Source organism: Coregonus clupeaformis, unplaced genomic scaffold (genome assembly GCF_020615455.1).
Source record: "Coregonus clupeaformis isolate EN_2021a unplaced genomic scaffold, ASM2061545v1 scaf0153, whole genome shotgun sequence".
Taxonomy (NCBI): Eukaryota; Metazoa; Chordata; class Actinopteri; order Salmoniformes; family Salmonidae; genus Coregonus; species Coregonus clupeaformis.
The window spans coordinates 207474-220208 of NW_025533608.1; the positions used below are offsets into that span (position 1 = coordinate 207474).

General features: G+C 38.3%; 1 protein-coding gene and 1 pseudogene across 1 annotated transcript; one reads left to right on the forward strand and one right to left on the reverse strand.

Moving 5' to 3' along the window:
• Positions 1–187: 187 nt before the first annotated feature.
• Positions 188–4229, forward strand: LOC121559507 (claudin domain-containing protein 1). The gene is made up of 4 exons (XM_041872743.2): positions 188–1095; positions 1230–1328; positions 1782–1919; positions 2292–4229. The coding sequence occupies exons 1-4, from the start codon at positions 804–806 to the stop codon at positions 2510–2512; spliced, it is 750 nt and encodes a 249-aa protein (XP_041728677.1). The 5' UTR covers positions 188–803; the 3' UTR covers positions 2513–4229.
• Positions 4230–6314: 2085 nt separating this feature from the next.
• LOC121559509 lies at positions 6315–7494 on the reverse strand (annotated as a pseudogene).
• Positions 7495–12735: the final 5241 nt, after the last annotated feature.

Below are 12735 nucleotides of genomic sequence, written 5' to 3' on the forward strand. Positions count from 1 at the left end.
ATGGTTTAAACTTTAATTAAAATAATTTACACAACATGCAAACGAGGCGCGTTGGGCGCCGATGACGTGGACTTCGATTAAGGCAGCCCCCCCGCACCTCTCTGATTGAGAGGCGTCTACAGTCGGCTTCGTTAGCCTCACTACTCCAAACACTATCTTCGAGCTATTGGTAAAAACTATAATACCCAGCATTCCACTGCCGCCTTCCGGAAAAGGAAAACGCATGGATTTACGTGTTTGCAATCTTTCTTAACAAGCTTAAGTTCGCAGGTGCTGTTCCTCATGAAACAAGAGTAGCCTATGCCGGAAAGAGAAAATAATGACTAAAGTATTATTTGCTACTACTAATTTAGTGCAATATAACATGTGGTTGTTTTGGGCTTGTAGAACAGGCGGGGTGGCCAAACAATCTGTCGCATCGTCAGGCCACCCACCCACCCACCATATGCAGCAGTGATTTTTAAGAAGTGGGACAAGCTTGCAGATGGCGCGTCTAGGCTGCCCGCGACAGGGACACCTACAGTGTTGAAACAGTGTCGGACACGAACGAGGCAGCTAGTAAAGGCGTGTTGTATGTAGTCTACATCTTTGCCATAAAGAACATTTCTGAGTGGATTGGATAATATTCCATCGCAGGATTTCCTACTGCCGCTGAACCGTTGCTTGAGCCTACTGTACTTTGGTTCGGGTATTGCGTTACACGCAGTGACTGGGCCATCGCCACGGGTAGCTATAATCCGAGAGGAAGAGGCGAAGCCTTTTGCTATAATCTCCCATTTGACGCGTCTCTCAGTTGGCAAACAATGGTTGACAACCGTTACGCCACGGCTTTGGTCATCAGCTGTGTGCTCAGCTTGCTGGCTACTGTGTACCTGTCTGTAGCGATTGGAACGCAGCACTGGTACCAGTACACCAGTCCACCGGTGCGAGGCGAGGCCAACGTATCCGAACTGCGGTCACTGTATGAGGAATTCATGGACGGGGAATTCGATGAGAAGACCTACAGCGACACGCTCTTCCGTCTCAACGGGACCACGGGCCTCTGGTGGCGCTGCGTTCTGGTGCCATCTCATACCCACTGGTACAAGGAGTCAGGTCTGATTAACCTACCCCCTCCCATAAACTCATGCAACACGGATTTCCTCTAAGTAATTTGGGGATCGAATCCATGGTTTGTCGGGGCATGATTTATGTTTTTTTTGTTTTTTTCCAATTTCTCCTTGTTTCAGATCCAAGGACGTGTGTTAGCTTCACGTTACCACAGCAGTTTACTCCGAAGTACAAAGAGCCAGGGAACCACAACAGTGGAGAGGACATGCTGCGGACCTGTAAGCCTCTATTCATTTATCTTGCAAATTGCAATGTATTGATCTGTTAACCATGCCCAGCTTCTGTGATATGCTATGCATGCTCAATGCCTTATGCCAGGGGTCACTAACTCCAGTCCTGGAAAAAAAACAATTGGGGTGTCCAGGCTTTTGTTCCAATCCAGTACGAACACACATTGATTCACCCAGTAGCTCTCCAGGACCGGAGTTGGATCACCCTGTCTTATGCCTATACTTCAGTAATTAATGTCTTATGCCCACATTGTGTGATATGCGTTATGCAATGCGTGAGAAACGTATACCTGGCATCTGTGATCTTCAATAATAGACGCAGTATCGTTGTATGCACTCGGATGCTCTTGCTTTTTCTATCTGAAATGTTGTGGCGAGAGTTTTTTTTTTTTTTTACTGCTTGCCTATTAAGTTTAAACGTGGATCCCTATCTGTGTGCAGACCTGTGGAGGTGCCAGTTCCTGCTGCCATTAATCTCCTTAGGACTTGTGGTGCTGGCAGGCTTGATAGGGTTCTGTGCCTGCCTCTGCCACAGTCTCACCCCCACCCTGGGCATAGGAATGCTCCACCTACTGGCTGGTGAGGGATTTTATTCAACGTTGTGTTGTTCTCATCACTCTATTCTGAGTTGTATAGCCTTTCTTCGTTGTTTCCAGAAGGGCCGCTCAGTGTCAGGCATCATGGCTATTGGCAACTACTTTGCACTTCTATGTCACATACTAACTAGTCCAGTGTTTCCCAAACTCGGTCCTGGGGACCCCGAAAGGGGTGCACGTTTTGTTGTTTTGCCTTAGCACTACACAGCTGATTCAAATAACCAACTCATCATCAAGCTTTGAGTGCAGCTATCCTTGAGAACATGTTTTAAGACTCACCACCGACACAACAGTAGTTGAACGAAAAAGTAATCCTTGATCCCCCCTCTCTCTCTTCCACCTGCGCTCCCTGCAGGGCTGTGTACTCTAGCCACAGTGTGCTGTTACCTGGCAGGGATGGATCTCCTCCACAGAGTCTCTGTTCTGCCAGGCAAGGTGGATGGCTCCCTGGGCTGGTCCCTCTACCTGGCCCTCATCTCCTCCCCGCTGCACATGATGGCCGCCGCTCTCCTGGTGTGGGCGGCGCGAAGTCACAGTCAGAACTACTACCGCATGACTGCCTACAGGGTAGCGTAGAGACGGGCACAGTCAGAACTACTACCGCATGACTGCCTACAGGGTAGCATAGAGGCCCATTTCCAAATCAAAACCATAACTCCAACCACATGACACTTGTTGATCTTGAAAGAACTGAATAGGTATATAGAAAATGCTAATCTTTGCTACTGGCTACTGGGATTTTTACACGCTATTGCTAACACCTATCCAATCATTTCAGATCTATAAAAGTGCCTAGTGTAGGGGTGAGGGGTTGAGTTGAAATTGGGCAACAGAGTGGTCCAGAACACAATGTACCATTTGGTTAGACCAAGCATATGATTGTTTATAAGACTTTACAAACCGTAACGGTCAGGTGAGAGCTGCCTTCATTCGACTCTCATATGCACTAGCAAGAAACACTATAGGCCCGTGTTTGGAAAATCTAACCTTTCTGAAAGAAATATGTTGATGGCGATTTTAAGTTTAGTGCAAACATTTAAATCAAATTATATTTAGACCATAGAAAACCTGGACATAATCTAGGACATGTGGAAAAATATAAGCTACAAATATTTTCCTTTTGAGTGACAATCTAGAGAGTAACATATAGGGTGCAGTGGTTGTAGAAGTGGTTGGATATTTTGTATGTAATTTGTTGACTTCATGAGGTTTTGTTTTTACTTTTATCAGGAATATTATTTTTATATTTTGATTGATTTGTAAGATTCTGCAGAAATACTTTAGAAATGTAGGAATGTATTACCCCCACATTACAACTAGGTTAATAGTGGACAATGTCACTTTGTTATGAAGTTTCTGTTTTTGTAAACATGGCGTTACATTCCATTGTAGACTATTGCTAACTATTGACTTTAGATGTGGTTACTTTGATTTATTTGTTGCATATACATAGTGTTACTTTTTGCTATTTGTCTTTTTGGTTTACTTAATTTATTCATGTTTAATATCACCTATAAATGCCACTTCTATGGCATAGGCTTGCATTAATAAGATCAAAGATTAAAACTGTGAACTGTTAATACTAATTTATTATATTGAGTATCAAGAATGTATTTAATGTGGTCGTATGAAAAACGTTAATGATCGTTTTCTTTTAAATAGTAGTTATTTTTGGATCATATTTTAAAGTGTTTTGCAATGAATGCTCTTATTTGTAGGCCTGGATATATAATCTGAATTTACGCTAGTTAATCGATAAGCGGTGGAAGTGTACAATTAACTGTTTGCAAGTGAAGATTAATGGCTGACAAATACCTTGATCATCCCTTTACCGTCAAGAAGAATAGAGTACTTGGAGACGTGTTCATTTAAATAGTGTGTCGTAAGGTCTGCATGTCTTCTTATACCTGACATGACAGCAGTCAACGTTTCAGGAAAATGTTATGACAGGTAAGACTTATGAAAGAATGTAGACTTAGTATGCAGACTTAAAGTAGCTGATAAGAGTTAAGCTTTTTCAAAATGCTGTAGATTTTTTTTTTTCTTCAATATTTTAAAACAGATTGTTCTAACCATATTTTCTGACTGGCAAATGCAAATCAAACCTACCGTCTTTCCTGCCTCAAATGTAGTTCATATGGCAAATGGTATGATATGGTATGGTATGTATGTGCTTCAGTAAATCTATTGTGAATGTATTTTACTATTCTCCCAAGAGATGAGGTCCTCTGTAGCTCAGCTGGATAGAGCACGGCGCTTGTAACGCCAAGGTAGTGGGTTCGATCCCCGGGACCACCCATACACAAAAAAAAATGTATGCACGCATGACTGTAAGTCGCTTTGGATAAAAGCGTCTGCTAAATGGCGTATTATTTATTATTATTATTATTATATCCTGGAGTAGCGAAGTGTGGAAAATGTTGGAATTGAGAGCTAATAATGTCAAACATAGTAGTAGTGTGTGTGTGTGTGCAAATGCTGTCATTTCAATAAAGGATTTTATTATTATTATTTAAAGTTCATAAAATTTGATCAACGCGTCTCACTTGACATGACAACCTTATTCCCTAAGGTGTGTTTTGAATCCACCGTTCAGATCAAGAACTTGAAATGTGCTCTCTTGTGTATTGTCCATTTAGTTAGTAACTCTCCTCTCCATATTCCATTAGCTTCTGATAGCCTTCGTCCTCCATCTCCTCTTCCTCCTCCATTTCTTCTGCTGAACTTTTTCCTCTTTCCCTGTTCTCTTTCTCTCTCCAACCGGATGGGATGGTCCCGCACCTCTCGTGTCTTGCCAGGGAGAGAGCTACGCCCTTCTCATAGTACGCACATTCATTCATGAAGAATGGATAGAGAGGCTCAGTCCCTTGGTACTTTAGTGTCTGATGATGATGATGATGAATCATGATGATGATGAGGAAGTGTGGAACAAAGGATCGTAGGGGTGAGGAGGAGGCAGAAGTCCCGATCCTGAGAGAGAGGAGTTAAAGTGTGGCTATACCAGATCCTGACCCAGAGATTGTTTTGCTGTTACACATGACCATATAATATCATAAAACCACCTGGGACAATGATAGCTAGCTCTACAACCAGCAGGCCCTTGCTTAGAAGGAAACTATAGTGCGTCCCATACTAAGTCCATGTCAAGTTTAAGTTTCAAGGGCATTGTATACCTGGAGTTGAGGATGGATGGCGGCTGTAATGATTGCATACCTGGAGTTGAGGATGGATGGCGGGTGTAATGATTGCATACCTGGAGTTGAGGATGGATGGCGGCTGTAATGATTGCATACCTGGAGTTGAGGATGGATGGCAGCTGTAATGATTGCATACCTGGAGTTGAGGATGGATGGATGGCGGCTATAATGCTGTGGGTCTCAGTGTCTCTTGGGTAGTGAACATTTTTCACCATGGTGTACACTTCCACTTTTCCTCCTTCAAACTGTCTGCCTGTGAAAGAGAGACAGGGAGAGGAGGAGAGAGAGAGAGAGGGGAAGAGAAAGCGTGAAATAAATCTGAATGAGGGGTTTACAATACAAGCATGTGGGACAGTGAACTATTTAAATTTGTTAGCAGTGCTGAATTTAATGACTTCCGTCAGTTGTAAGCCAGGTACCTGAGTTAAAGAGGCGGACCCATTCTAGTATGTGCTGGACCCCTTCTTGCATTGCGGATAACATATTGGACCTGACCATGGGCCTGAGGACCAATCTCAATCGCTGCAGGGGGAAAAATACATTTACATGAATGGCATTTCAAATATACGTATGATATAATATGATTTCAATACCCGTATAGCATGTATAGCATCATAAGTTTTACAATTCTCGCCTTAATCTTACCAAAAGGACCACAATGGAAATAAGTCACTGACTTTATTGTTCTGTCTTTGATCGTTTTTTTTAAATGTATGTATTGGCTGTATATGTATTTGTTTAATTGTCAAAATAAACTAAATCAATCAAGCGCTGTTAAAAAACTGGCTAAGAAGGTTCCATGTCAAATCAAATCAAATTTGATTGGTCGCGTAAACACCTTTGGCAGATGTTATCGCAAGCGCAGCGAAATGCTTACGTTTCCAGCTCTTCTAAGCACAGTGAAGGCTACTATCCAAATTGTTGGAAGCAGAGTTAAGGCTAACCTCATGTTCTACCCTACTGAGTTACTGAATTAACTTAAAATCTCAAAAGTTGTACTATCCCTCGTCACCTTACCTTCATCCATATTGATCTTTTAGAATAGGATAGGAACTATCCCGTCTTTTCAATCAGCGTACATCTACTCTAATGAGAAAATGCATCCCAAAAAAAAAAACGCTTTGACCCCCATCTCCTCTTTGAGTATCTGTTAGGATCGTTTGCTCTTGCCTGGTATCTCTAGATGTGAAGAGAGCTCTAGTCGCAGTCCGAGTTGGCGATGCGGGACAGGCCCAGGTTAGCGGTAGTGTCGTGGAGGTCACACACCAGGTCCGTGGCCTCTTGACTGCCTTTAGGACCTAGAGTTCAGCTCCTGGGACCGCACTATCTCATAGGGGTTTTTGTCTGTCACAGGGCCACTAAGAGGGAGAGAGAGAGAGAGAAGAAGAAGGATGTATCAGGGCCAAGAGCTGGGCAAAACATTTTAGTGGCCCAGCTCTTGACGGGGGGAGAGAAAAAATGTATGTTTTGAAGTTCATTTCCTGCAATTCTACATATTTTCCCATGACTTATGCCATGTTATTTTGATATCTGAGCGAGAATGACTAATACAATCAATGGGGGCCCCCTGGAGGTCAGGGCCCTGCAAGCCAGTCGTTTTTCAGCCATGATTTTTCATTTATTTTATTTTACCTTTATTTAACTAGGCAAGTCAGTTAAGAACATTCTTATTTACAATGTCGGCCTACACCGGCCAAACCCGGACGACGCTGGGTCAATTGTGCACCGCCCTACAGGACTCCCAATCACGGCCGGTTGTGATACAGCCTGGAATCGAACCGGGGGGTCTGTAGTGACGCCTCAAGCACTGAGATGCAGTGCCTTAGACCACTGCGCCACTCGGGAACTACAAGTTTAGAAACAGTGCATTCAGAAAGTGTTCAGACTCCTTCAAGACTGTTGGAAAAGCATTCCTCATGAAGCTGGTTGAGAGAATGCCAAGAGTGTGCAAAGCTGTCATCAAGGCAAACGGTGGCTACTATGTTATTTCATAGTTTTGATGTCTTCACTATTATTCTACAATGTAGAAAATAGTAAAAAATTAAGAAAAACCCTTGAATGAGTAGGTGTGTGCAAACTTTTGACTGATACTGTATATTATTGTTGTTTTTTTTGTTCGTGGGCCCCCTAGCGTCAGACCTCAGGGTCGTCAGACCTGAGGGTGAAACAGCGGTTCAGATCTGTCTCCATGTATCTCTGACACTGCTGGACGGCGCGCGGGTTGGACATCACAGAGACGTGGCCGTCCTCCTCCACCTTCTTCTCTCTCACCAGGTACACTCCTGACAGCTCGTTGCCATGGGTACCACCAAACACTGCAACGCGGGACACAGTCGGCAACACCAATTCCCTTCCTTCCATCTAAGGGATGGCATAGTTAAAGTATAATAAATTACTTAAAATATAATTTTAACAGGGTCAACCACATTTAGACATGTCACCTGTACTATCAGTGTTCTGTTTCTTAATACAGTAGCTCACTAGCTTGGTGTTACGGTATGACTAGTGCAAATATACTTGGCTGCCTTGTACCCCGTAGTGACTTGTAGTTCTGTCATTCCTGTCTGTTATTTGTTCTCCAGTGGGAGGTATCAAAGACAACAGCTTGGTGACACAATACCAACAAACACCATTGTGGCAGGAATCCATAAGAAATCATGGGTTCAAATTCTTCCCTTGGCTTCATCTCCAGGTCTGCAGCAAGGTGTTAGGCCAACTACACTCACCGTGAACTTTCCCCAAAGACAGCCTCACTGAATGGTTTTGAAATTTAGTGAATGCCTGGAAGGACTGAATCTTGATTGAGATTTACATATATTGAAACCTTACATAATATTTACATATATTGAAACCTTACATAATATTTACATATATTGAAACCTTACATAATATTTACATGTATTGAAACCTTACATAATATTTACATGTATTGAAACCTTACATAATATTTACATATATTGAAACCTTACATAATATTTACATATATTGAAACCTTACATAATATTTACATATATTGAAACCTTACATAATATTTACATATATTGAAACCTTACATAATATTTACATATATTGAAACCTTACATAATGTTTACATATATTGAAACCTTACATAGTATTTACATATATTGAAACCTTACATAATATTTACATGTATTGAAACCTTACATAATATTTACATATATTGAAACCTTACATAATATTTACATGTATTGAAACCTTACATAATATTTACATGTATTGAAACCTTACATAATATTTACATATATTGAAACCTTACATAATATTTACATATATTGAAACCTTACATAATATTTACATATATTGAAACCTTACATAATATTTACATATATTGAAACCTTACATAATATTTACATATATTGAAACCTTACATAATGTTTACATATATTGAAACCTTACATAGTATTTACATATATTGAAACCTTACATAATATTTACATATATTGAAACCTTACATAATATTTACATATATTGAAACCTTACATAATATTTACATATATTGAAACCTTACATAATATTTACATATATTGAAACCTTACATAATATTTACATACATTGAAACCTTACATAATATTTACATATATTGAAACCTTACATAATATTTACATATATTCAAACCTTACATAATATTTACATATATTCAAACCTTACATAATATTTACATATATTCAAACCTTACATAATATTTACATACATTGAAACCTTACATAATATTTACATATATTGAAACCTTACATAATATTTACATATATTGAAACCTTACATAATATTTACATATATTGAAACCTTACATAATATTTACATGTATTGAAACCTTACATAATATTTACATATATTGAAACCTTACATAATATTTACATATATTGAAACCTTACATAATATTTACATACATTGAAACCTTACATAATATTTACATATATTGAAACCTTACATAATATTTACATATATTGAAACCATAATCGGTCAACCGGTGTGTTGATCCGTCTTTCACTAAGATAAACTGAACTCATTTTTTTATATCACACTTCTTACTGTTATTTTCCCTTCCCGCTCTCTGGCAGTTTCACTGATTCATCCCTCCCTCCCTCCCTCCCTCCCTCCCTCCCTCCCTCCCTCCCTCCCTCCCTCCCTCCCTCCCTCCCTCCCTCCCTCCCTCCCTCCCTCCCTCCCTCTCAATTATAATGTACAGTCTGTGCCCTCTCACTCTCCCTCTCAATGGTAATGTACAGTCTGTGCCCTGTATGCTGTTGCGCAACCCCCCCCACCATCTCTATGTCACTCCTCTCCAGTGGACTAGCAGCACTGCTCCCTCCCTTTCACACAGGACATTGTTTCTTATGAAGCTCATTCTAAAATACAGACGTGATTTCTATCCCACTGTGTGCAAGTCTTCAATTTAGACCACAATTAGTTGAATGAGGTGTTTTCATGTATTTCTTTTGATTTAACCTTTATTTAACTAGGCAAGTCAGTTAAGAACATATTCTTATTTACAATGACGGCCTACCAAAAAGCAAAAGGCCTCCTGGGGGGGCTGGGATTAAAAAGACGTGGCCGTCCTCCTCCACCTTCTTCTCTCTCACCAGGTACACTCCTGACAGCTCGTTGCCATGTGTACCACCAAACACTGCAACGCGGGACACAGTCGGCAACACCAATTCCCTTCCTTCCATCTAAGGGATGGCATAGTTAAAGTATAATAAATTACTTAAAATATAATTTTAACAGGGTCAACCACATTTAGACATGTCACCTGTACTATCAGTGTTCTGTTTCTTAATACAGTAGCTCACTAGCTTGGTGTTACGGTATGACTAGTGCAAATATACTTGGCTGCCTTGTACCCGTAGTGACTTGTAGTTCTGTCATTCCTGTCTGTTATTTGTTCTCCAGTGGGAGGTATCAAAGACAACAGCTTGGTGACACAATACCAACAAACACCATTGTGGCAGGAATCCATAAGAAATCATGGGTTCAAATTCTTCCCTTGGCTTCATCTCCAGGTCTGCAGCAAGGTGTTAGGCCAACTACACTCACCGTGAACTTTCCCCAAAGACAGCCTCACTGAATGGTTTTGAAATTTAGTGAATGCCTGGAAGGACTGAATCTTGATTGAGATTTACATATATTGAAACCTTACATAATATTTACATATATTGAAACCTTACATAATATTTACATATATTGAAACCTTACATAATATTTACATGTATTGAAACCTTACATAATATTTACATGTATTGAAACCTTACATAATATTTACATATATTGAAACCTTACATAATATTTACATATATTGAAACCTTACATAATATTTACATATATTGAAACCTTACATAATATTTACATATATTGAAACCTTACATAATATTTACATATATTGAAACCTTATATAATGTTTACATATATTGAAACCTTACATAGTATTTACATATATTGAAACCTTACATAATATTTACATGTATTGAAACCTTACATAATATTTACATATATTGAAACCTTACATAATATTTACATATATTGAAACCTTACATAATATTTACATGTATTGAAACCTTACATAATATTTACATGTATTGAAACCTTACATAATATTTACATATATTGAAACCTTACATAATATTTACATATATTGAAACCTTACATAATATTTACATATATTGAAACCTTACATAATATTTACATATATTGAAACCTTACATAATGTTTACATATATTGAAACCTTACATAATATTTACATATATTGAAACCTTACATAATATTTACATATATTGAAACCTTACATAATATTTACATATATTGAAACCTTACATAATATTTACATATATTGAAACCTTACATAATATTTACATACATTGAAACCTTACATAATATTTACATATATTGAAACCTTACATAATATTTACATATATTGAAACCTTACATAATATTTACATATATTGAAACCTTACATAATATTGACATATATTGAAACCTTACATAATATTTACATATATTCAAACCTTACATAATATTTACATATATTCAAACCTTACATAATATTTACATATATTCAAACCTTACATAATATTTACATGTATTGAAACCTTACATAATATTTACATGTATTGAAACCTTACATAATATTTACATATATTGAAACCTTACATAATATTTACAAATATTGAAACCTTACATAATATCTACATATATTGAAACCTTACATAATATTTACATATATTGGAACCTTACATAATATTTACATATATTGAAACCTTACATAATATTTACATATATTGAAACCTTACATAATATTTACATACATTGAAACCTTACATAATATTTACATATATTGAAACCTTACATAATATTTACATATATTGAAACCTTACATAATATTTACATATATTGAAACCTTACATAATATTTACATGTATTGAAACCTTACATAATATTTACATATATTGAAACCTTACATAATATTTACATATATTGAAACCTTACATAATATTTACATATATTGAAACTTTACATAATATTTACATATATTGAAACCTTACATAATATTTACATATATTGAAACCTTACATAATATTTACATATATTGAAACCTTACATAATATTTACATACATTGAAACCTTACATAATATTTACATATATTGAAACCTTACATAATATTTACATATATTGAAACCATAATCGGTCAACCGGTGTGTTGATCCGTCTTTCACTAAGATAAACTGAACTCTTTTTTTTATATCACACTTCTTACTGTTATTTTCCCTTCCCTCTCTCTGGCAGTTTCACTGATTCATCCCTCCCTCCCTCCCTCCCTCCCTCCCTCCCTCCCTCCCTCCCTCCCTCCCTCCCTCTCCCTCCCTCCCTCCTCCCTCCCTCCCTCTCAATTATAATGTACAGTCTGTGCCCTCTCACTCTCCCTCTCAATGGTAATGTACAGTCTGTACCCTGTATGCTGTTGCGCAACCCCCCCCACCATCTCTATGTCACTCCTCTCCAGTGGACTAGCAGCACTGCTCCCTCCCTTTCACACAGGACATTGTTTCTTATGAAGCTCATTCTAAAATACAGACGTGATTTCTGTCCCACTGTGTGCAAGTCTTCAATTTAGACCACAATTAGTTGAATGAGGTGTTTTCATGTATTTCTTTTGATTTAACCTTTATTTAACTAGGCAAGTCAGTTAAGAACATATTCTTATTTACAATGACGGCCTACCAAAAAGCAAAAGGCCTCCTGGGGGGGCTGGGATTAAAAATTAAAATATAGGACAAAACACACATCACGACAAGAGAGACACCACAACACTACATAAAGAGAGACCTAAGACAACAACACAGCATGGCAGCAACACCACATGACAACAACATGGTAGCAACACAACATGACAACAACATGGCAGCAGCACAACATGGTAGCAACACAAGACATGGTACAAATATTATTGGGCACAGACAACAGCACAAAGGCAAGAAAGTAGAGACAACAATACATCACGCGAAGCAGCCACAACTGTCAGTAAACGTGTCCATGATTGAGTCTTTGAATGAAGAGATGGAGATAAAACTGTCCAGTTTGAGTGTTA

Bases quoted from the DNA above. Each gene is read 5' to 3' on its own strand.
- LOC121559507 (XM_041872743.2), top strand. From the start codon at position 804: ATGGTTGACAACCGTTACGCCACGGCTTTGGTCATCAGCTGTGTGCTC. The intron at 1,329-1,781 runs GTAAGCCTCTAT...ATCTGTGTGCAG, and splicing joins AGAGGACATGCTGCGGACCT to ACCTGTGGAGGTGCCAGTTC. The intron at 1,920-2,291 runs GTGAGGGATTTT...CGCTCCCTGCAG, and splicing joins AATGCTCCACCTACTGGCTG to GGCTGTGTACTCTAGCCACA.